The sequence below is a fragment of the Urocitellus parryii genome, chromosome 5 (assembly GCF_045843805.1).
Source record: "Urocitellus parryii isolate mUroPar1 chromosome 5, mUroPar1.hap1, whole genome shotgun sequence".
NCBI lineage: Eukaryota > Metazoa > Chordata > Mammalia > Rodentia > Sciuridae > Urocitellus > Urocitellus parryii.
Genome location: NC_135535.1, coordinates 186,174,405 through 186,194,567, shown reverse-complemented (window position 1 = coordinate 186,194,567; position 20,163 = coordinate 186,174,405). Strand labels below are relative to the sequence as shown.

General features: G+C 49.9%; 2 protein-coding genes across 4 annotated transcripts; one reads left to right on the top strand and one right to left on the bottom strand.

Moving 5' to 3' along the window:
* Nucleotides 1-8,746: 8,746 nt before the first annotated feature.
* Nucleotides 8,747-15,070, top strand: Cuedc2 (CUE domain containing 2). 3 transcript variants are annotated; one of them, XM_026401148.2, is made up of 9 exons: nucleotides 8,747-8,890; nucleotides 13,089-13,175; nucleotides 13,509-13,652; nucleotides 13,744-13,805; nucleotides 13,947-14,020; nucleotides 14,106-14,288; nucleotides 14,420-14,481; nucleotides 14,580-14,640; nucleotides 14,733-15,070. In XM_026401148.2, the coding sequence occupies exons 2-9, from the start codon at nucleotides 13,102-13,104 to the stop codon at nucleotides 14,877-14,879; spliced, it is 807 nt and encodes a 268-aa protein (XP_026256933.2). In that variant the 5' UTR covers nucleotides 8,747-8,890; nucleotides 13,089-13,101; the 3' UTR covers nucleotides 14,880-15,070. The 3 variants fall into 3 exon arrangements, with proteins under 3 accessions (XP_026256933.2, XP_026256932.2, XP_026256931.2); XM_026401147.2 differs by having other exon boundaries at nucleotides 8,748-8,890; nucleotides 13,092-13,175; nucleotides 13,893-14,020; XM_026401146.2 differs by having other exon boundaries at nucleotides 8,748-8,890; nucleotides 13,893-14,020.
* A 110-nt stretch (nucleotides 15,071-15,180) lies between these two features.
* On the bottom strand, nucleotides 15,181-17,660 carry Fbxl15 (F-box and leucine rich repeat protein 15). The gene is made up of 4 exons (XM_026401145.2): nucleotides 17,145-17,660; nucleotides 16,824-16,977; nucleotides 16,007-16,512; nucleotides 15,181-15,512 (listed from the first exon to the last, which is right to left on the bottom strand). The coding sequence occupies exons 1-4, from the start codon at nucleotides 17,225-17,227 to the stop codon at nucleotides 15,323-15,325; spliced, it is 933 nt and encodes a 310-aa protein (XP_026256930.2). The 5' UTR covers nucleotides 17,228-17,660; the 3' UTR covers nucleotides 15,181-15,322.
* Nucleotides 17,661-20,163: the final 2,503 nt, after the last annotated feature.

Here is a 20,163-nt window from a genome sequence, read left to right as displayed (position 1 = left end):
CAATTCAGGTGCCACTTGTCAAAAGAAACGAACTTTATTTTTAGAACACACACACCACACCACACAGCTCTTCAGGAAAACCTTCAGAGCCCAACTGCCACCACTGGCTTCCCTCAACCCCCTTCCCCACTCCTCCTGCTCTTGAGGCAGATTGGCTGGGTCGCATGGGCGGAGCCAAAAAAGGTCCCCCAATGAGCAGCTCCGTGGTCTGAAAGGGCGGGGAAACAGCCCAATGAGCATCACTGCAGAGGAGCCAATCAGCTGGCAGCTGGAAGTTTGCTGGGGCCTCTGTGAGCCAATCATTAGCTGGCAGCTGGGAGTTTGCTGGCAGCTGGAAGTTTGCTGGGGCCCCTTTGGCTGTGGCTCTCAACATCTCCCCCTCTCTGTTTAAACAACAAGCACATGGCTTAGGGACCGTGCCTGCCTTAGGTTGTCCAATACTACATATGGTCCTTACCCGTCATCGGATGAGCTGACCTCAAGGCGTCAGCCTCCTGTCTTAGGTTGGTACCATTGCAATTGGATCTTACCTGTCATTGACTACCGGTCCAGCATACAGCCACACCTGTGGATAGGCCTTTGTACCAGCGGCAGGGTGAGGATCTTTACCTCACCTCTGTTGGCTCCCAAATTTTAGCTGAACGACCATCACAAGCAGAAGGGAGGAGGATACACCAAGCCAATTGATGGCTCCTTTTGGAAAAATTGGACTATCGATGACACCATCAGCAAAAATACCCCAACACTACCACAAGTCGCTGCACCAACAGATAGTTCACAATGCATACAAGTGAGTTCACAATGCATACAAGTGATACATAGTCCAGGCAAGTTCTGCAAGCAGTTCAGTGATAGCTATTGCAGAAGCTGTAGATTGGTTTTATCTTTGTCTTCACCAGCACTGGGATGAAGATAGGAATTCTGGCAATAATGGCTAAAGAAAAAATTATGTAACATTCCAGCAGGCACTAAAAGAAAACAATTTTCTGAACAATTTACATTATCCTGAACAGAATTATTAAATATAATGAAAAGGAAAGGTGAAAGTAAACAAACAGATCTGTTAACCTCCTTTTTTGTTCACATATTAAAACAATCCTCAACAGCTGTTTACCCAATTTAAATTAAACCATTTAAATCACGTGAATAAAAAAAATTTGGATCCATTTTTTCATGAGTGCTCATCATATATGATATATGGACATACGTACATTCAAACATATAACACAAAACACAAGTGTCCACACATAATATAATACATACAACACATAACATAATAGTAAAGGCCTTATAACTTTTTACAGGTGAAATCTCCATTGCAATGTTTAAAAATTCTATAGTCAAAAAATAGAACTGATCAGCAAAACATTAACCTAGGTCTGTATGAGCTCAAAAAACAAAATAGAACTTCATGATGTGGGAAAGGGTAATAATAAAATTGATATTGAAAAAAGCATCCTGGTTCTGTCGCAGATGTAAGAATAGCCAAACTGGAGTTTTGGATATCAGTTGTTATGGATTTGAGCCAAATCATCTTCTTTTTGGTTTGTAGAAATCGCTTTAGTTAATCTCTCTGGAATCCAAATCGGCTGCTGTTCTCCCTGAGGAAACACACAAACAGACCCCTGACTCCAGACAATTACTGGGTCAGGACCTTTCCATTGTCCTGTTAGAATATCCTTCCAAAGTACCTTGGGCTTATGTACATTTTTTGGACACGTATGCCTTTCCGCAGCACTAAGCCCTGATGAATTCAAATTTTAAAAGTTTAGAGTAAAAGGGGTTATTTTAAGTTTATCTTTGGGGGATATATACCCCTTCCCAATTCCCTCTTTTTGCTTTAATAAGTACATTTTAATAGTTTGATGAGCTCTTTCAACTGTGCCTTGTCCCTGTGGATTGCATGGGATTCCTGTTATATGAGTAATGCCAAATGATGAGCAAAATTGTTTAAAAGAGGTAGAAGTATAACCAGGGCCATTATCTGTTTTTAACTGTTTTGGAACACCCACAGTGGCAAAATTTTGTAAGCAACAAGCTATAATATCTTTTAGTTTTTTCTCCGGCATGAAGGGAAGAAGTATCAACTGTAACATGCAAATATTTTAATTTTCCAAATTCTGGCAAGTGTGTAATGTCCATCTGCCAAATATGGTTAGGTATCAGTCCTCTAGGATTGACTCCAAGATTAACTTGTGGTAAAAAGGTCACACGGTATTCTACTCCTTTGATACCTAGTTTTGTTAAACCCTCCTCCTATGGGGCAATTCCTTTTTAAATGTCCTGTTTGTTCACAATTGTAGCATGTTTTTGGCCTGGCATCTAAAGCCTGTTGTACTGCAGCTGCCAAGACTTGCCCTTGTTCATTAATGTCTCTACATAATTTAATATATGTGTTTAAATCTTCATGTTTCCATGGTCTAATTACTTCTCTGCACCAACAATTTGCTTGCTCATAAGCCAATTATTTTATTAATGGCATTGCTTGTTCTGTATTCCCCAAAACTCTGGTAGCTGTTTGAATAAGCCTATCTACAAATTCAGCGTAAGGTTCATTAGCTCTTTGTATTACCTTAGATAACTGACCTTGTAAACCTCCATGTCCTTGTAAAGTCTTCCATGCCCTAACAGCATCTACAGCAATTTGTATGTATACGCCAGGATCATATGCAATTTGTTGCTGCTGATCCTCATAAGGTTCCTTTCCTAACAACATGCTGCATTTTGCCTAGCCGTCTCTGTGCAAAATTCCTCATTGGCAACCTTCCATAACAAATATTGCCCTCCATTTAGCACAGCTTTACACATACTAGCCCAATCTGCTGACATCATGTTCAAGTTGGTAATGGATTCGACCATGTTTACAGTGAAGGGTGCTTGAGGACCATAGGTTGTTACAGCTTCTTTTAGCTGCTTCACTGTTTTGAAATCTAGAGCATGGTAAATTCGTTGCCCTCCTGCCTGTTCAAATACAGGGCATGGTAATCTTTGAGGTCCTTTCTCAGGATCCCATCTATCAACTGCGGGGGTTGGGGGCCTCCCAGCATATGGAGGTGGTGCTGTTGGTTGGACACTTATACCCTCTGGTGATAGAAAGGTGTTAGTAGCCGTCTCCTGTTGTAATTTTTCCCCTGATGGCTTTTTCTGCTCTAAGCTTTCTTCCTCTATCTGACTAGCTCGAAAGACCTTCTCTTTTACTTGAATCTTTTCCTCTTTCTGACTAACTTGAGAGACCTTCTCTTTTACTTGAATCAATATGTCTTCTCCTTCCTCTACCTTTGTCTGAACTGAAGGCTTTGGACTAAGCAAACCAGATACCAATGCCCACAATGTCAATGTGCCAACTGGCAGAGTTCCTGGGCTTTTCTTTTCTATTATTTTAAAATCTTCACCATGATGGTTCCATTGTGATATATTTAACAACTCCTCCTTAAAAAGCCATGGGCTACATTTTTGTATTGTATCAACGTATGCCCTGACTGCTCTTGATTTTACTGGGATGCCTCCTTCCTCTAACAATTTACTTAACACTCTTTCGGTTTGTTTTTTACTGATTTCTGATCCCATATTTCTACTATAATACAACCCAACAAGATAACACCAAACAAAACCAAGACAAAATGAAATAAAAATGGAACCACACAAAATCATTATATCAGCCTTTCTATCCTCCTGAAATGTCCATCCGTCCTTTCTCCCTATCTGTTCCTCAGACGCAAATAGTTTTTCCTCAGATGTGAGCGGTTTTTCTTCCATCTCACTCATCTCCAGGGACAGGCAATTTAAAACAAAAGTGAAACAAAACAAAAGAAGAATCTTAAAATGGCTACCCATCCTCTCGCCCTGCCCTCAGGGGTGAGAAGTTTACCTTATCACTTACCCTCAGTAGTTACCCTGCGGCCCACCAAATGCCGCAGTCTGGCTGGGCACAATTCAGAAGCCACTTGTCAAAAGAAACGAACTTTATTTTTAGAACCACACATGCCAAACAAAACAGCTCCTCAGGAAAAATCTTCAGAGCCCAACTGCCACCACCGGCTTCCCACAAGCCTCTCAACCCCCCCCCCCCACTCCTCCTGCTCTTGAGGCAGATTGGCTGGGTCATGTGGGCGGAGCCAAAAAAGATCCCCCAATGAGCAGCTCCATGGTCTGAAAGGGTGGGGAAACAGCCCAATGAGCATCACCACAGAGGAGCCAATCAGCTGGCAGCTAGAAGTTTGCTGGTGCCTCTGTGAGCCAATCATCAGCTGGCAGCTGGAAGTTTGCTGGCAGCAGGAAGTTTGCTGGGGCCCCTTTGGCTGTAGCTCTCAACAGATCCTGATGGTCTCATCCTGCTAGTCTTGACCCAGACTTACTCAGCTGAGCATGGAAGACCTGACTGACAAATTTCAAGCCCTACTCCAGGCCACAACTGCCCTTACCTTTGGATAGCTCCCATTCTACTTAAGGGAAAAGAATAAGAATCATAACCTCACACACCGAGAACTTCTATGTACCAACTATGCTTAAGTTCCATGCAGAAATTACCAATTCATTAAGTTTAAAATTCACAAAACTTCGATGTACACACAACTATTATTTCCACTTACAGATGAGGAAATTGAAGCCCATAGATATTAACAACTTACCCAGTTATACATTGAGAATGTACCAAGATTGTATCTGATAGGTCTTAACGTCTAGGTCAGATCGTCTCTTCACACATGAGACACACTCAACAAACAAAAGGAACATTTATTAAGGAACTACTATTTGCAGAACACTGGGGTAAATACTATGAGGTAGGGAGCTCCTGAACCCAGCCTTACTGGGGAGGAGTGTGGGTAATTTGCTTTCTGTTGGGGAGTTGAAAGAAAGAAGCTTCTTGTTTTAAATATACATATGTATGTATGTATATATATGTATGTGTGTGTGTGTGTGTGTGTGTGTGTGTGTGTATATATATATATATATATATATATATAGTTGTTTATGGACCTTTATTTTATTCATTTATTTATATGTGGTGCTGAGAATTGAACCCAGTGCTTCACGAAACATGCTAGGCAAGCACTCTACCATGGAGCCACAACCCCGACCTGAAAGAAGCTTATTGAAAAGACATCTAAGAGGGGATTTGAAGGATATATACAGGATTCCAACAAATATTGATGGGAAAGAAGCATCTCAAAAACTAAGGAAGGGTCCAGCAGGAATAAAAGCATGTTGGCAGGAGCAGAAAGCAGCAGTCTTATTGGAGGGCAACAGCAATGGAAGATTAGGCTCCAAAGCTAAGTGGAGGTCATACCATTCAAGACGTTAACGGTAAAAAGACTTGGAGAGTCATTGAATCTTTGAGTAGAAATGTAGACCAAGTCACAGTTAATAAGATTTAGTCAGTGGATAGGATGGGTGCCTACAAGAGCACTTGTCTGGAATGGTGTGAGCTGGAGCCATATATACCCCCATGGTCTTAGCATTGATGGTGTGGCACAGCCGGGCAGCAGAACTGAGTACCTAGGGCATTTGCTAGAGCTCACGACCTATGGAATTCAGTTCTCAGAGCCAAGTGGCCAAAGTTCTCTCTGCCTGCATACTATCCTCCCATGCTTCCTTGTATGAATTGTTCCCCATATGAGCAAGTAGAATTTTTCCCCATATGGGCAAGTAGAGACCCAGGGTAGAACCTGGAATCTCAAGATACTTTCTACTCAGGGTTGAGGGGTGCTGAGCTTGGAGCTGAAAATGGGAGATCACAGCAAGGGAAATGGACAATGGTTCCCAAATTCCATTGGGAACTGGAGTAGGGTATGAGGGGAGGGGGCTCAGGGCCATAGCAGTGATTCTGTCCCCCAGAGCCTGGGTTTCACATATTCAGTCCTGTCATCTCCAGTCCAGATATCATCTCCTGGCTGAAGAGTTGAGGGCCTGGGGAAAGTGCCAGAATGTGTATTCTGAGAAGGGTATATCTTCAAACAGGGAGGCTTCCAGAGCCAATAGGGATCTCCAAGATAGATAGGAATTCAGAAGTGCTGCTTCCACAAAACCTCCCACCTGAATGAAGATCTTTAAGTGTTTGGGATAGCTGAAAGATTTCCCTGAAACACACTTTCATTTTCTGGAGAGTTAAATCGACAGCTGAGTGTTGTCCTCACTCACAGGGCAGAGGTGCAGCCTATCCCTGGAGAAAGAAGGAAAGCCAGGCTGGCAGCCCTGACCCCAGCCCCAATGAATCCCAAGTAGAGGGCAGCACTTACCCATGAAGCCTCCTCTCTGGCGTTTCTGGGGCTGGATCTGCAGTCATGCTCTGGGAAGGAGCTCCTTAAAAAGGCCCCCACCCTGCCCCAGCTCCTCCATCCTTGCCCCATGCAGCTCTTCTGAGAAAGAAGGAAGGTGTGGGAGGGTTAGGCATCCTGCCCAGAGAGCCCTTTCTGACCTCAAGCCAGAGCAGGGACCCCTTCCATTCTTCCAAGGGTTTCCTTTCTCATCTAAGCCTCTGACCGTACCCTCTCACACTCCCTTTGAGATCAGCCTGCTGGTTCTTTCTCTGCTCTTAATGCCTGGAACATCTGCCTTGGATGCTGAATTCAAGTCCCATTCCTCATTCTGAGGCAAAATGGTGGGGGATTGATATGCCAGGGGAAGCTTCAGCATAGGTTCCTAGCTTTTCCTGTCAGCCAAGGAGGACCCTGCACCCAGGCACTGGTGGTAAAATTCATTTGAAGGATGCAAAGGGGAGGCATCACTCCACCTCCTTCTCTCTATGTGGTGTGAAGCAGCACTCTAAGGGCAAGGGGAGTTAGCTCTCTTCTTGGGGATGGAGAGACTTAGATCTAATCAGAGATTTAAGATCAGGACAGTTGTGGAATCCCAAGCAGGGCAAGGGTTCCATGGAGTTCCCCGCCCCCTGCAATTTGTATGTCCTTGTGTTGGTGGTGGTCCCTCTCCTTGGTCCAACTTTTTCACCTTTCTCCTTACCATCTTCAGGTGGTAAGACTGAACAGTGGGGCTGGGGTTGAGGCTCAGTGGTACAGCGCTTGCCTAGCATGCATGAGGCACTGGGTTCGAACCCCGGCACCACATAAAAATAAAAACAAATAAAGGTATTGTGTCCATCTACAACTAAATAATAATAATAATAATAATAATAATAATAATAATAATAATAATAGACTGAGCAGTAATTCCTTTTCTCCTTATCTTGGCACTGCCCCTCTCCTTGGACTCCAGAACCTGACCCCTGCTGTAAAGAGTTGGGTCTTCCCAGAGTTTGCATTGGAAATGGAGGGGGTTCCTCCTGAGAGAGATTTCCCATTACACTTCCCTAAACGCTCAGGAAATTCTTTCTGATATCCGAGAATCAGGAGATGGGGAGGGGGAAAGCACAGCATCAGAAAGAGCTGTATGGGTCTCCTCCCAGAACTAGGGGTAGCTCTACTGAGGAAACCTGAAAGTTTGGGAATGGGGGTGGTAAGGGGCGGGGTGGTAAGGGGCTGGTCATCAGCATTGTGCAATGGACAGGAGGGTGGAAGACGAGGAGGCAAGGGCTGGCAGAGGCCTAGGGCTGATAGGGGTGCCCATCACCCCCTTCCCAGGGGCCTGCCTGGTTAGAGTTCAAAGTGGCTGTCGCCCCATCCGTCATTAACCCCAGCAGCTTCAGGCTGGCAGTGGCCCTGTTTTTATGGGAGAAGCCAGGCCAAATATGCTCCTGCCTCCTCCTTCCTCGTTCCCTCTCAATAACCAACAATCTGCTCTTCTCTGAAGCCAGAGGATCCTGCTGGGGAGGAGGGAGTCTGTGGTAAGGTATATGCGTGGAAAGCCTGAGCAGTAATCCCTTTTCTCCTTATCTTGGCACTGCCCGTGTCCCTAGGAGAGAGGAGAGGATGGGACTTTCTCCCTTAGACTATAAGCTCCCAGAGGGCAAGGACAGCTTTAGAGTCCTCTGTACCCTACAAGGGGACTAACACTGAAAGGGGCTCATTCTTGGTGATTAGGATGGACTAGCTAATCGCAGTCTAAGGGAACTCTTTCCCTTTTGAGGTTCCCAGGAAGGGATGGCTGTGGGCTTCCCCACAGGGCAGTCCGGGGAAGCGGAGACAGGAACAGAAAGAGGAAGCTGGGGTCTTGCTGGGTCCTAGCGTGCAGCTGTACTGTCCTAGATCAGTAACCCTGCCAACATGGGCATAGGACACTGGTGGTGGGTATAGTCTGCAGGCCATCCTGGATCTGGGCTCAGATCCACCCTCACCACGGGGACCTGCTGTGTACCACCTTCCCCAAATCCCGTACCCCCCACCACCAATCACAGAGAGATATTGGAGAAATAGCTGTTGGGAAAGGATCAGAAAGACAAAGTGGGGAAGTCAGTCCCTAAAAATTGACTGAATGACAGGGCTTGAAACTGGGGTGGAGACTGTGGGATTTGGGGAAGAACACCAGGCCTTGTAGTTGGGCCACCAGATCCAACCAGGGAGCCACGAAGACTGTGGAAGGGCAGGGAAAACACGGAAGTCCTAAGGGGAAAACTACAGGATTTCAGGGTGGGGATCCTGGGGGTGAGGAAATAAGGTGGATAGGAAGAACAAACACGTGACAGAAAGGTTCTGGGTTTCGGGCTGACGACGCGAGAAACAAGGCAGGTTACTGTCCCTGCCACTGTGACTCCACCCACTGACGAGACCTCCCGCAACAAAAATGGCCGCCTAGGGAGCCGGTCCCAAGCCCCGGGACACTTGAGAATAGGTTCCCGAAGCTCCGCCCTGTTACGGGCAATTTGCCCTTCTCAAAAATGGCAACCTCGGCACCGCTGAAAGCGAACCACTCTAGGCCCCGCCTTTGATCTCGTTGGTGGGGCTGGGGGATGAGAGCTGCATCGCGCGGGACAAATCGCTGGCGGCGCCCGACGGAGCAGGTGATTTCCCCTCCAGCCCCTGGCCCCGGGCTAGGAGAGTCGCGGAGAGCATAACCCAGGTTGCCGTCCTACGTGTTCTCCCACGGCACCTTCCCCGGGGCCACCAGACTCCCATTTCTGATTTTCGCTGTAGCCTGTAGCAAGGCACATCCAGTTTGTGCAGGCCTGCCCCTTCATTTGTCCCCCAAGGCTGTAACCCCATCCCTGTGCCCTCAGGCCCACTATTCGGGACGCTTACGGTGTCCCACTATTGGGTTCTGGGAGCTCTTGCTTCCAGGGTCCGCCATCATTGCGATCCCACTTCCTGTGCACCACTCCCGCCCACACCCCCACCACCCGTTTGTACACCCATCTGAGTGGATGGTGGAATCTCTTGTTCCCCTCAATGTCCTTGGTTCCTTTAAGGCATGACTTGGGGATCAGGTGAAAATAGTATCTTCTGGGCCTTCGTTATGGGTCTAGGACCCCAGGAGCAAGGCTTTGTAGGTGCTGGAAGAAGCAGTGATAGACCTCGGTGCTAGATGCCCCGGTACTGCCTCTCTGAGTTCCCCAGGACTCAGAGAGTCCTCCCACAGCGCCTGCTCCCCTCGACTTTGAGTCCTCCCTAGCCCAAAGGAGCAGCATGGTATTTCTTACTCAAGTCTAACTTGCCAAGAGAATCTCTGTTGAGCATCTGGAACAGGCAGGCCTGTGCCTGGCCCTTGGAAGCCAAATGGGGGAGGGAAGATGGGGTAGTCAGGGTTGGCTGCAGAGAGGAAGTGAGTTCTGCAGAATGGGACTTGAAGAGACAGAGGAAAGAATGTTCTGAGCAGGGAGAATGGTGTGAGCAGAGATTCTAAAATACTCAAAGACAGCTGGTTAGGCAGGAGAGGATCATAATACAGGCTTGAACCACACCATTGGCATCATGAGAGATGGTGTGGTTGTTAATAGTGAGGCTTCTGGAGTCAGACTTAACTGTGAATCTGCCATTGGCTTGCTCTGTGACCTTGGGCAAATAACCTCTCAGTGCCTCTATTTCTTTTCAGGTAAAATGGGATAATTTCAGTGTCTACATTTTAGGATTATTTTGAGAATTATGTAAAATTAATACACGTAAAGTGCTTTTAGCAATGCCTGGTAAACAATACATAAATGCCAAGCCAACTTTTTACCATCATCAGAAGTGTTTAAGCAGAACTTAGGACAGGATAATAGTCACATTTCAACCATTGGTCCCTGATTTGGGACCCCCCAGGAAGTAATAACAAGCGAGGATAAAAGCTTAGGCAAAGAAGACTTCATTTGGGGAAAATGAAGAGTTTCCCAATAACAACTCCCTGACCCCCAGACCTTGGTTAGAAACCCAAAGACATCAAACATCCCTGAGAAGTTTTTTCCCTAGAAACTGGACTTTACTGTAGCAGCCATGAGTGTGTCCAACAGAGGTTGCCAGACTGCTGATAGCAACCAGGGAGTGAGGGTAATAAGTCTCTGAAGGGTCATCCCCTCAGAAGAAGAGATCTGGTATGCCTGGCCTGAGCTATCTTGTAATTCCTGGGGGCCCATGGCTAAAGTTTTGAAGCAGGAAGTAGGCATCTTCCTTGTAAAGTGAGTTATTCACTCCTACTTTCCAAAGTGACCCTGTGCTCTCACAGCAGCTCTGTGTTACTGATTAGAGGAGCAGGCAACTGTGATCATAGATGGTAGCCCTGTCCCAACTCAATTGGAAGTCTTAATATCCCCATCCCATGTAGACCTTAGAACAGGCACTAAACTAGGGGTGACCAAGACTTAAATCTTTCTGTCTCCCTCTCTCTTTTGGTGGTGGTACTGGGAATTGAATCCAGGGCAAGTGCTTTATCACTGAGCTATACACCTAACTCTGGACTTAAACCTTAACTGAGCTTCACTTTCTTCATCTGTGAATACATATTTATTGAGTGCCTACTTCATGGGGGGTGCTGAATATGTACTGGTGAATAAGCTGGGTGTATAGTCCCTGCCTTCATGAAACAACTGTAAGAAACATTAAACATTGTCCATATAATCTGTTAACCACAGCTGTGAAAGGTCCTGCTGTGTAAGGAAGAACGTTGTTTGTAACAAGGGTATAAAATGGTAGCGATCATGCCAGTTCTAGAATATCAAGGGCTTGAATGTTCACAAACTGAAAGCAGGCCAGAGTAGAGGGGCATGATCCAGGGACTACTGTGGGGAGAAGGGTTAGAAACCTCTTTGAAAGCAAGAGTGAGAGGAGAAAAGTAGATGTGTAAAGAGAAAATGGTCAGCGCTTACCCAGTAAAGGTTAAGATGCTGTCAAGGATAATTTCCAGACCTGTGGCAGGAATAGCTGCATGCCTATACATACATTTAGGGAGGATGGACCTGAAGGAGTAGAAAACTGGAGAAGTTATTTTGGGACATGTTAAGTGTGAGATGCCTATAAGACATGCACTTGGTCATATCATGGAGATAGAGACAAAAGTTTGTAGCTTGGAGAAGACTAGATTAGAGATTTGACATTTGGGAATTGATGACATAAAGTTGGTACTTACGAATGTGGGCCCAGTGAGATCTTCCAGAGAGGGTGGGTGTGCAGAGTGAGGAGAGAGAAGTGGCTGTGAGCCTGAGAAGAGTGGCAGAGAAGAGGGCAAAGAGGGAGCCAGGGAAGAAATGGCCAGAGAGATAGAAGGAAAACAGGAGAATGGGATATATCAAAAACCATAGTTGGTGTTATCAAAAGGGCAAATGTTAGGTGAAACCATAAGAAAGTGCTCTCTCTTTTGGTAGCCCAGAACCAGACAAAACTAGCAATCTCATATGGTTCAACTTGGCTAGACCTGAAACCTGAAAAAGTAACTAGTAACCTTAGCCTGAGAAATGCCAGTAAGATGTTGGAATAGAAGCCAGCCTGGAGGGAGAAGTGGATAGATGGAGAATAATAAAGCATTGGATTTGATAGGACTTAGTGAGTACAGATGTGGGTGAGAGAGGGCAAAATCAAGGGCAATCCCCAAGTTTCATGTTCTGCAGCAAAATGAGTGGTGTGAGCTGGTGAAACAGGAGGAAGTGGCTTGGAGTGGAAATGCACAAATTTGGGAAGATATGAGTTTAGGGTGGGTGGAAGGTGAGACATCTCTGAGCCTTCCAAATGGGAGGATGAACTGACATCTGGATCTATGGGTCTGCAGCCATTCCTTACTACCTCTGTGTCTCTCACTCCTAAATAGTCTTTGGGGAGTCAGAAGTGTTTAGATAGAGCCAAACTAAGTAAACAAGTATTTACCGAGTACCCATTAAATGTGAACATTTTCCTAGGTGCTGAGTCTAACACCAGTGATCAAGACAGTTCCTCTACTCTTAGAGCTTATAGTACATTCTCTAGGACAGATATTAGGCAAATAAACATAAAATAACATGTAAGGGGTTGGGTATTGTGGAAAATAACTAGTTTTGGTAGAAGATCTCTCTGAGGAGGTTAACAGTTGAGCAAAGCTCTGGAGGAAGTGAGGGCATGATCCTTAAAGATGTCTATAGGTATAGGCAGGAAGATGCTCAACAGGTTTGAGGAACAGTAAGGAGGCTGTGGGGCAGGAGTGAGGAGGGATGGTGAGGTTGGGGAGGTGAGCAAGGGCCAGATCTTACAGGCTTATGGGGCTCTGTAAGCCTGGGGAAGGAGGATGCAAAGTCTTCTAGACAGTGCCAGGCTGCTAGAAGGGCAGGGTCTGGGCAAGAGAGAATCCATGAAAGACTCTCCCTTCTTTTTAGGTCCCAGAGCCAGAAAAGCCCCTTTGTGCAAAGGGTGGGTGGCTAGACAATGGAGCCCTTTGTGGTTGGACTTGGGGGCCAAGTGCTCCCTCAATTATGAGATTCCTCAGCCAGGAGGCATGTGACCCTAAGACCTTGACTTTTTACCAGAGGGTCTGGGCTAGCTGTTGGGGAATGGTATGAGGGATGGGGAGAAATGGGGGGCTGAAGGTTGGGGAGTGGTGGGGCAGCTTTCTGGAGGCTTTCTGCAGACAATGCTGTGTCCTGCCTTAAGCTGGAGGTGGTAGACATGGGTAGTGGAAGAGGCTGTGACTGTTTGGGGGAGCTGGGAGGACAACTCAACAGATGGTTCTATAGCAGGAGGGCAGGGAGGAGCCACTGCCCCAGGCCCAGTGAGTGAGGGCAGGCATAAGAGGGCTTGGTAATCCTTTATCTTGTGTCCCTTCAGAAGAGGAGAGATCATGGAGCTGGAGAGGATCGTCAGTGCAGCACTCCTTGAGTTTGTCCAGACAAACCTCCCAGAGGCTGACCTCAGGTAGAGAACCAGCCAGGACTGAGGCTGTGGCTGCCAGGCGGTGCTCTGGGGCCTGACCAGTGGCAAGATGGGTGGAAAGCACTTGGCTGTGTTCCTGAGATGGGGAGGGCTGATTTAGATTTGCTGAGGTGGCCTTACCTGTCATCTTGCCATTACTTTTATTGGATGGATGGAAAACCAAAACTCTGAGGAGGAGGGGAATACTCTTTGCCCTCAAGGATTGAGGTCTAACTCATAGACCCTATGAAGCCAAAGGCTGGAGTCTCAGGCTAGGTGGGAGTACTACAAGTGTAAAGTGTTCCTCCTGGGGCTTGTCCTGCCCTCTTCCTACAGTGGCTTGGATGAAGTTATCTTCTCCTATGTGCTTGGGGTCCTGGAGGAGCTGGGCCCCTCAGGACCATCAGAGGAGAACTTTGATATGGAGGCCTTCACTGAGATGATGGAGGCTTATGTGCCTGGCTTTGCCCATATTCCCAGGTAAGGCCTGGCAGGGGCTAAATGGATGGGGGAATGGCTGGTTGTGCGGGGTAGGCAAAGTAGTCCTCTCACTGCCTTCCTCTTCCTTTAGGGGCACAATAGGGGACATGATGAAGAAGCTCTCTGGGCAGCTGAGTGATGCCAAGAACAAAGGTGAGTCTGGGATTCAGACACTTGGGGGATTCCTAATCCTTCCCCCACGCCCCTGGTAAACCTGATGCCCTCTCTACCTCTTTTAAGAGAACCTGCAACCACAGAGCTCTTGTATCCAAGGTCAGGTTCCCATCTCCCCAGAGCCCTTGCAGCGGCCTGAAAAGCGCAAAGAAGAGGCCAGGTCTCCTGCTGCTGCTGGGGACACCCAAGATGAGGTACTAGTAGAGGAGGATACTGATTAGGGACCTTGGGGGTGGGAAAGGAGGAAGTGCTGCCTCTTGTCAATGTTTGTGCTCACAGGCAGCTGGCACTGAGGAGGAGCTGCTTCCGGGCGTGGATGTACTCTTGGAGGTGTTCCCTACCTGTTCGATGGAGCAGGCCCAGTGGGTGCTGACTAAAGCACGGGGGGACTTGGAAGAAGCTGTGCAGATGCTGGTAGAGGGGAAAGAAGAGGGGTCTCCAGCCTGGGATGGCCCCAGTCAGGTATCCCATCCTAGCCCTGTCCTCCCACCCACACAGCCTAGGCTTGTTGTTAAGCGCCCCTCCCCTTCTCATTCCCATCTGTTTTTCCTGCTGGTGCCGTTGGATCTACACGAGACCTTTCCTCTCCACAGGACCTACCTAGGCGCCTCAGGGGCCCCCAGAAAGATGAGTTGAAGTCCTTCATCTTACAGAAGTGAGCCTGGGGTGGGCTGGGCTGGGCTGGGTAGGGCAGGGCAGGGCAGAAGGGTCTTCCTAGGGTGGCAGGAGCTTCAGCCATCCAGTTTTTGGCAGGTACATGATGGTGGATAGTGCAGAGGATCAGAAGATTCACCGACCCATGGCTCCCAAGGAGGTAAGAGGGTTGGGGGCAGCTAGGGATGTGAAGTCAGGAGACTGACTCCTGGCTTCTTCTACTCACTACCTGATTGCCTGATTGCCCAACAGGCCCCCAAGAAGCTGATCCGATACATTGACAACCAGGTGGTAAGCACCAAAGGAGAGCGATTCAAAGATATGCGTAACCCTGAGGCTGAAGAGATGAAGGCCACATATATCAATCTCAAGCCGGCCAGGAAGTACCGCTTCCACTGAGGCACTTGCTGGACTCTGCTGGGGCCTTCTAGGCTCAGATCCCAGAGGGATGCAGGAGCCCTACACCCCCACACAGGGGCCTCCCTTACTCCTGTCACCTTCTTTTTCCTTTTCTCTACTTTGTTTTTCCACAGTGTTAACCTACTCTCAAACCTGCCTCCAAGGGCACAGTAAAGATGGCCCAAGGAAGGTGTGAGTGCATTCTGGTCATTTTTGCCTCATGGCTGGAATACTAAGCCTGTCTGACCTTTATTCCCCAACCTTACATTCCCTGTGTCCAACAAGGCAGCACCAGACAAAAGAGAGTAAAAAACTCTTTATTTGAAGTTCCAGGATGGGGCAGGGCACTGGCCTCTCACCAGAGGTCTCCACAGTTCATTTTCCCTACAGCTCAGTGTCAGGCCCAGCCACACAGTCCAGCTGTGCTCTCATTGGCAGGAGGGTCACACCTGCAGGTTGACAAAGGGTGCGAAGCCCGCCATGTCCTGCAGCAACACCAGGGCCTGGTGCAACGGAGGCTCCACATCGATGTCCACACCACGCTTCCGCAAGCGGCTCAGGCTAGGCTCAGCCACGTGGTGGCAGTGCCGCACCCGCAGAGAGCGTAGTGCTGGGCAGTACTCCGCCAATGTCCTGAGGAAGGAGGGGGAGAGGCTAGAGGCAGGAGGCACGCATCCAGCCTCCTGCAGGCTCCAGCAAATTCCAGGTCTCCCCGCAGCTCGGGACATTTTTTTTCCTCCTATTTTTTTTTCTCCGGTCCGAGGGAGAGGACCTGAATGGGATCAAACATTCCAGGCCAACAACTGGAGGTTTGCTGTCTCTTAAAGGGGAGGGGAGGGGGATGTGCTCCTCAGCTCCACCCCGGACTGTAGGATTTCCCCTTGTTGAAGAAAAACCAGAAGGTGATTTTGTGTGTGAAATCTCCCAACGTGTTAATGCTAGCTCAAGAGTTTTGAACTGGGCTTTCTGGCGTAGACACGCCTAGAGGCCTTTCTGTTCACATTGGGGGTGCCCTGGTTAGCAGGAAGGTCCAGAACTCTCAGTTCGGTCTTTGACGACTAAAGCCCACTCCTCCCCCACAAGGCTGAATGATTTGCCCTCCTCCCACCTCACCGACCCCCAGGCACCTGACGCCGTCGCTTCCGACGCGGAGGCAGCCAGTGAGATCGAGGTGCTCTAGCTGAGGGCAGTTCCGAGCCAACTCCTGGACTGCTGCATCCCCGACATTGGCGTTGACCGCCAGCGAGAGGCTGCGGAGGCCGGCGCCGCGTCTCTGCGCCAGGTACACGATGGCCTCGTCCTTGAGCTGACGACATGCAGTGAGGTCCAGCTCCTCCAGGACGTGGCAGCGGTCAGCTAGGCCGCGTAGCGCCAGTCCGTCCACCCAGTCACAGTGCGCAAGAGACAGGCGCTGCAGGCGGGGGCACCCCTCGGCTAGAGCTCCTAGCACGCGGCGGCTCAATTGCCCGCAGCCGGCCAGTGCCACACTCCGCAGCTGCGGATTCCGTGACAGCACTGGTACCAGGTCCTCGTCCGATAGCCACTCGTGACACGGCGCCAGCGCCAGCTCCTGCAGCCCCTCAGCGTCCCGCAGTAGCCGGGTCAATGCAGCCCGCGGGATCTGCGGACCCACCTGCGGACGGAGAGGCACCGGACCCTCAGCTGGTCCCGGGGGCGGGACAGATGCTGCCTATCAGCTGCTGAGTTCTTTCTTGACAACCCTTTTGGCTTGACACCTGCCCTTCCAGGAGAGAGGCCACGCTCCCTTTTGAGTCGCTACCTAGTACTCGTCCCTTGGGGCTACTACATGCTGCGTGGATCGCTTCCCAGGCAGGCCTGGCTGCATCTGGGGCCCCGAAGGGTGCACAGCGTAGTTGGGGGCTGGGCTAGAGACGAGGCGGGGGTGGTACCCAGAATGGGGCGGGTCTTCGACCCCGGGCTCACCTGAGCGGCATCGAAGCGGCGCAGCCCGGCCAGGTGCAGCTGTACTAGCGCACGGAAGGCCCGGCTAACGCGCTGCAGCCGAAGCAGCTGGCGCAGCGGGACCCGGTTCAGGACGTGTGGGAGCAACACGTCTTCCCAGGGCAGGTCCAGGAGTCTGAGGATAAAGAGGCATTGGTATCCATGGACCGCTGTTTACTTGAGAGTCCGCCTCCGTTAGGCTCCAGCACCGGGGTTCCCAAGAGCTGCCCTCAGGCCCAGCCTAGGCTCATCTCCCTCCCCTGGGCATCTCTTCCTTCCCTCGGCCCCTCCAGTGCTCGGTACCTGACGGCTCCGGGTTCTTGCTCCCCTCCGGACGGCTCCATTGGTGGCTCCATCGGTTGTCTAGTGCGCGTGCGCAGTAACATAAACTCTAGCTTTGGCCTTGGAGCTGCTGCGGCGAGCCCGCCTCTTTGGGCTGTAGAAACAGACCGATTCAATCGAGTGCCGTCTCACTGATGATCGTCTCTGAAAGCTTTCCGGTTGGACCCCGAAACTGAGAGAGAACAGACTAAAGGTGTAACATTAGACCTCGCCTTCTCGGCCAAAGGGCTCAAAGCCCTGGACTGGAGAAGTGGTGGACGAAGACTGGTTTCTGCGTTCTTCATGGGCCTGCAACAGCCTCTAAGTGAAGTAGGGATGGAAGGAGCAGGAAAAGCCAAAAACCGAAGGGGCGGAGCCAAGACTCTTGGGTTACCGAGGACCTCCTCTCTGTCCTCTGGTGGCATTTAGCGACTTTAAAAAATGGGGGAAAACTGTATAGGGTCTTACTGTCTGACACGCGGTAGGTGCTTAACAACTACTGAAAGAACAAATAAATGGTGTGATGCTGGAATTTTTTCGTTTCATTAAGCAAACGTATTCAAACCTCTCATTCCTGGTTAACTGTGAAGTACAAAACTGTCCATCCTCTTCCACTTCCAGACAGTGTGGGCCGGGTTTTTGCCTAGAGAGACGTAGGAGACGCTATTCAGCTCAGACCCTTTCTTTTTCTCTAGAAGTTCAGAGTCCTGAGAAAAATGTGTATTCAGTTCAGCACAGGGATACTGTTTCTTGGCTGGCCTTAATTGTGGGATCTGGGGCTGGGCTCGCTGTGTCACAAGGACCATCCAGAGCTCTGAACTCAGCCACCAGGCTTCCCTTTTACCACATCCCCATGTCATCGTTTCAGTTCCCATCCTGGGGAAATCTCTTGATTTCTTCACCATCCAAGGGGTAGGTGAAGGGGCATGTGAAGAACTCAGGTTTGCACGCTCCTTCTGTGCTACCGCTAGAGCCGACTCTACATAACTTAAACTGCTTTCTATCCACTATCTTATCAGGACTTTGGGCATCTCTTCAAGGTGGGCAGGTCTGTCTTATCACTCCATTTTAAAGATGCGCAAACCGAGGTTTTGGAGAGAAAGCGTCTTGGCCAGGATCAGACAAGACACGGGTAGACAACCCAGACATCCTGGTTTTCCCAGAATCCCTTCCACGCTCTATCACCCCTCAATGTAGCAAGAATGGAGAAGCCAGCAGCGGGAAAGGACCAGAAGAGGGTCAAGTTGGGTGATGGGCTTGCTTCCTTTTCTTCCTCAGCCTTAGGGAAGGGGTAGCTGGGAGGACCAATCTCTGCAAAGATAGAGCCATGTGGGCGCGCACCACCTCCGGCCGCGAGCCTCCTTCCTCCCCCTCCCCGCTTTGTTCGCACCTCTGCGCCTGCGCACTACAACAAATCTGGCGCTGTCCCCTTCAGCACCACGCGGAACCCGTGCCACCCCTCCCCGCGGTGAGCCCCGCGCGCCCCCGCCTCGCACGTCCTCGCTCCCCCTGACTGCCCAAACCGACCCCTTCCTTTAGAGGTCATCATCTGCTCTCCCTGGCCTAACCAAGAGGAGTAGTTGCTATAGTAACTCGTGAGGCTCTTTCTTAAAATAACCAGACCCGCTTCTACCCGGGCAAAGGGCACAAGGGGTGCCTGTCCTCCACTTCTTCCAGTCTCGAGGTCATCCCATCTAACCTCTTACCCCTGGGAGGGAAGGATAACTAACTCAGGTAGTGAGGAAGTTCCTTCTGAAGTCTGACTTAACATCCCTCCTTCCGCACGCATCCTGGGTGGGTTGTCAGGATTGGGTCACTTGAGTCTGAGACGACGAAGGGTTCAAGACGTGTATCTTCACCTCCCTTCCATAGTTGGTCTTCTGGGTTTAGGGGGCGGGTCCGGTGTACACCCCTACCGTGTGCTTTGCTCGGCCCCGTGCTCGTGGGGGCGGGAGCGCGTGTGGCATGTAACAGGTCATGTGGCAGCCTCCTGGGGACACGCGTGGGGTCTGGAGCAGGACACGCGTGTGCAGCTGGGCCCTACGTGTGGCTCAGGAGGCAGAGGACGAGAGGACCTGGGCCCAAGTGTTGTGGGGCATGTGAGGGTCTGGCGAACAAAACGAGGGGGGGTGCCTACGCTCTCCCCCTCGGCTAGGGTGGGTCCTAGGTTGGCGGGAGAGCTCAGTGGGGACCTAGAGACCAGGAGGGCTGGCAGCCTCAGAGACTCAGGGCCCTGGGAGGGGAGGGGGTGGGGGGATTAGCGCTGCTGAGCGGCGCGTGGGGGGGGGGTGGAGGAGGGACTGAGAGGCGGGCGGGCCTGGAGCAAGCGGGAGCCGTGCTGCCTTCACAGCTGAGCAGGGCCCAGCCTCTCCTTTGCCTCTCCTCGGTCCCAGCTCTGGACGAGCAGCGGTGAGTACTGAGGTAGCTCTGAGTAGGGGCTGCACAGGGGACACTCACGAGGGCCCTGTTGAGCTTCAGGAACCTACCTGGCAGGGTTGCTGCTCCTGGCCTCTGCCTCAACACCGCATTGCTACCAGAGCCCTCTTATCCCTTTATGGTCCCTCCTGGGCTAGGCAAGATCTGTCATAACCCTAAGGGGAGGAGGGAAGGAGAGGGATATGGTGCAATCTTACCCTCCAGAGATCCCGTGACTGTTGAGGGGGAGGGGACAGTGTGTGTCCCTGCTTGAGTATATGTGTAAATGTGCATCTGTATTTGTATGTGATTGTGACCAGTAGGTTGCTTGTCCAATACACCTGTGTCTCTGTGTGCCTTGGAGAATGAGAGCCTGTGTGTACATGTGGGTACCTCTTTGTGTGTCCCTGTTTGGTGATGGTGTGTGTGTAAAACAAGCATGTGCCTTTTCGTTACACACATATTTGTTATGACTGTGAGAGTGTATGAGGGTGTGTCTTTGAGCAGTATGTGTGTGCATCTGTGTCTGTGTATGCCGGAGGGTGTTGCCCATGAATGTTTTTGTGTACTGATATATTTGTCTTTA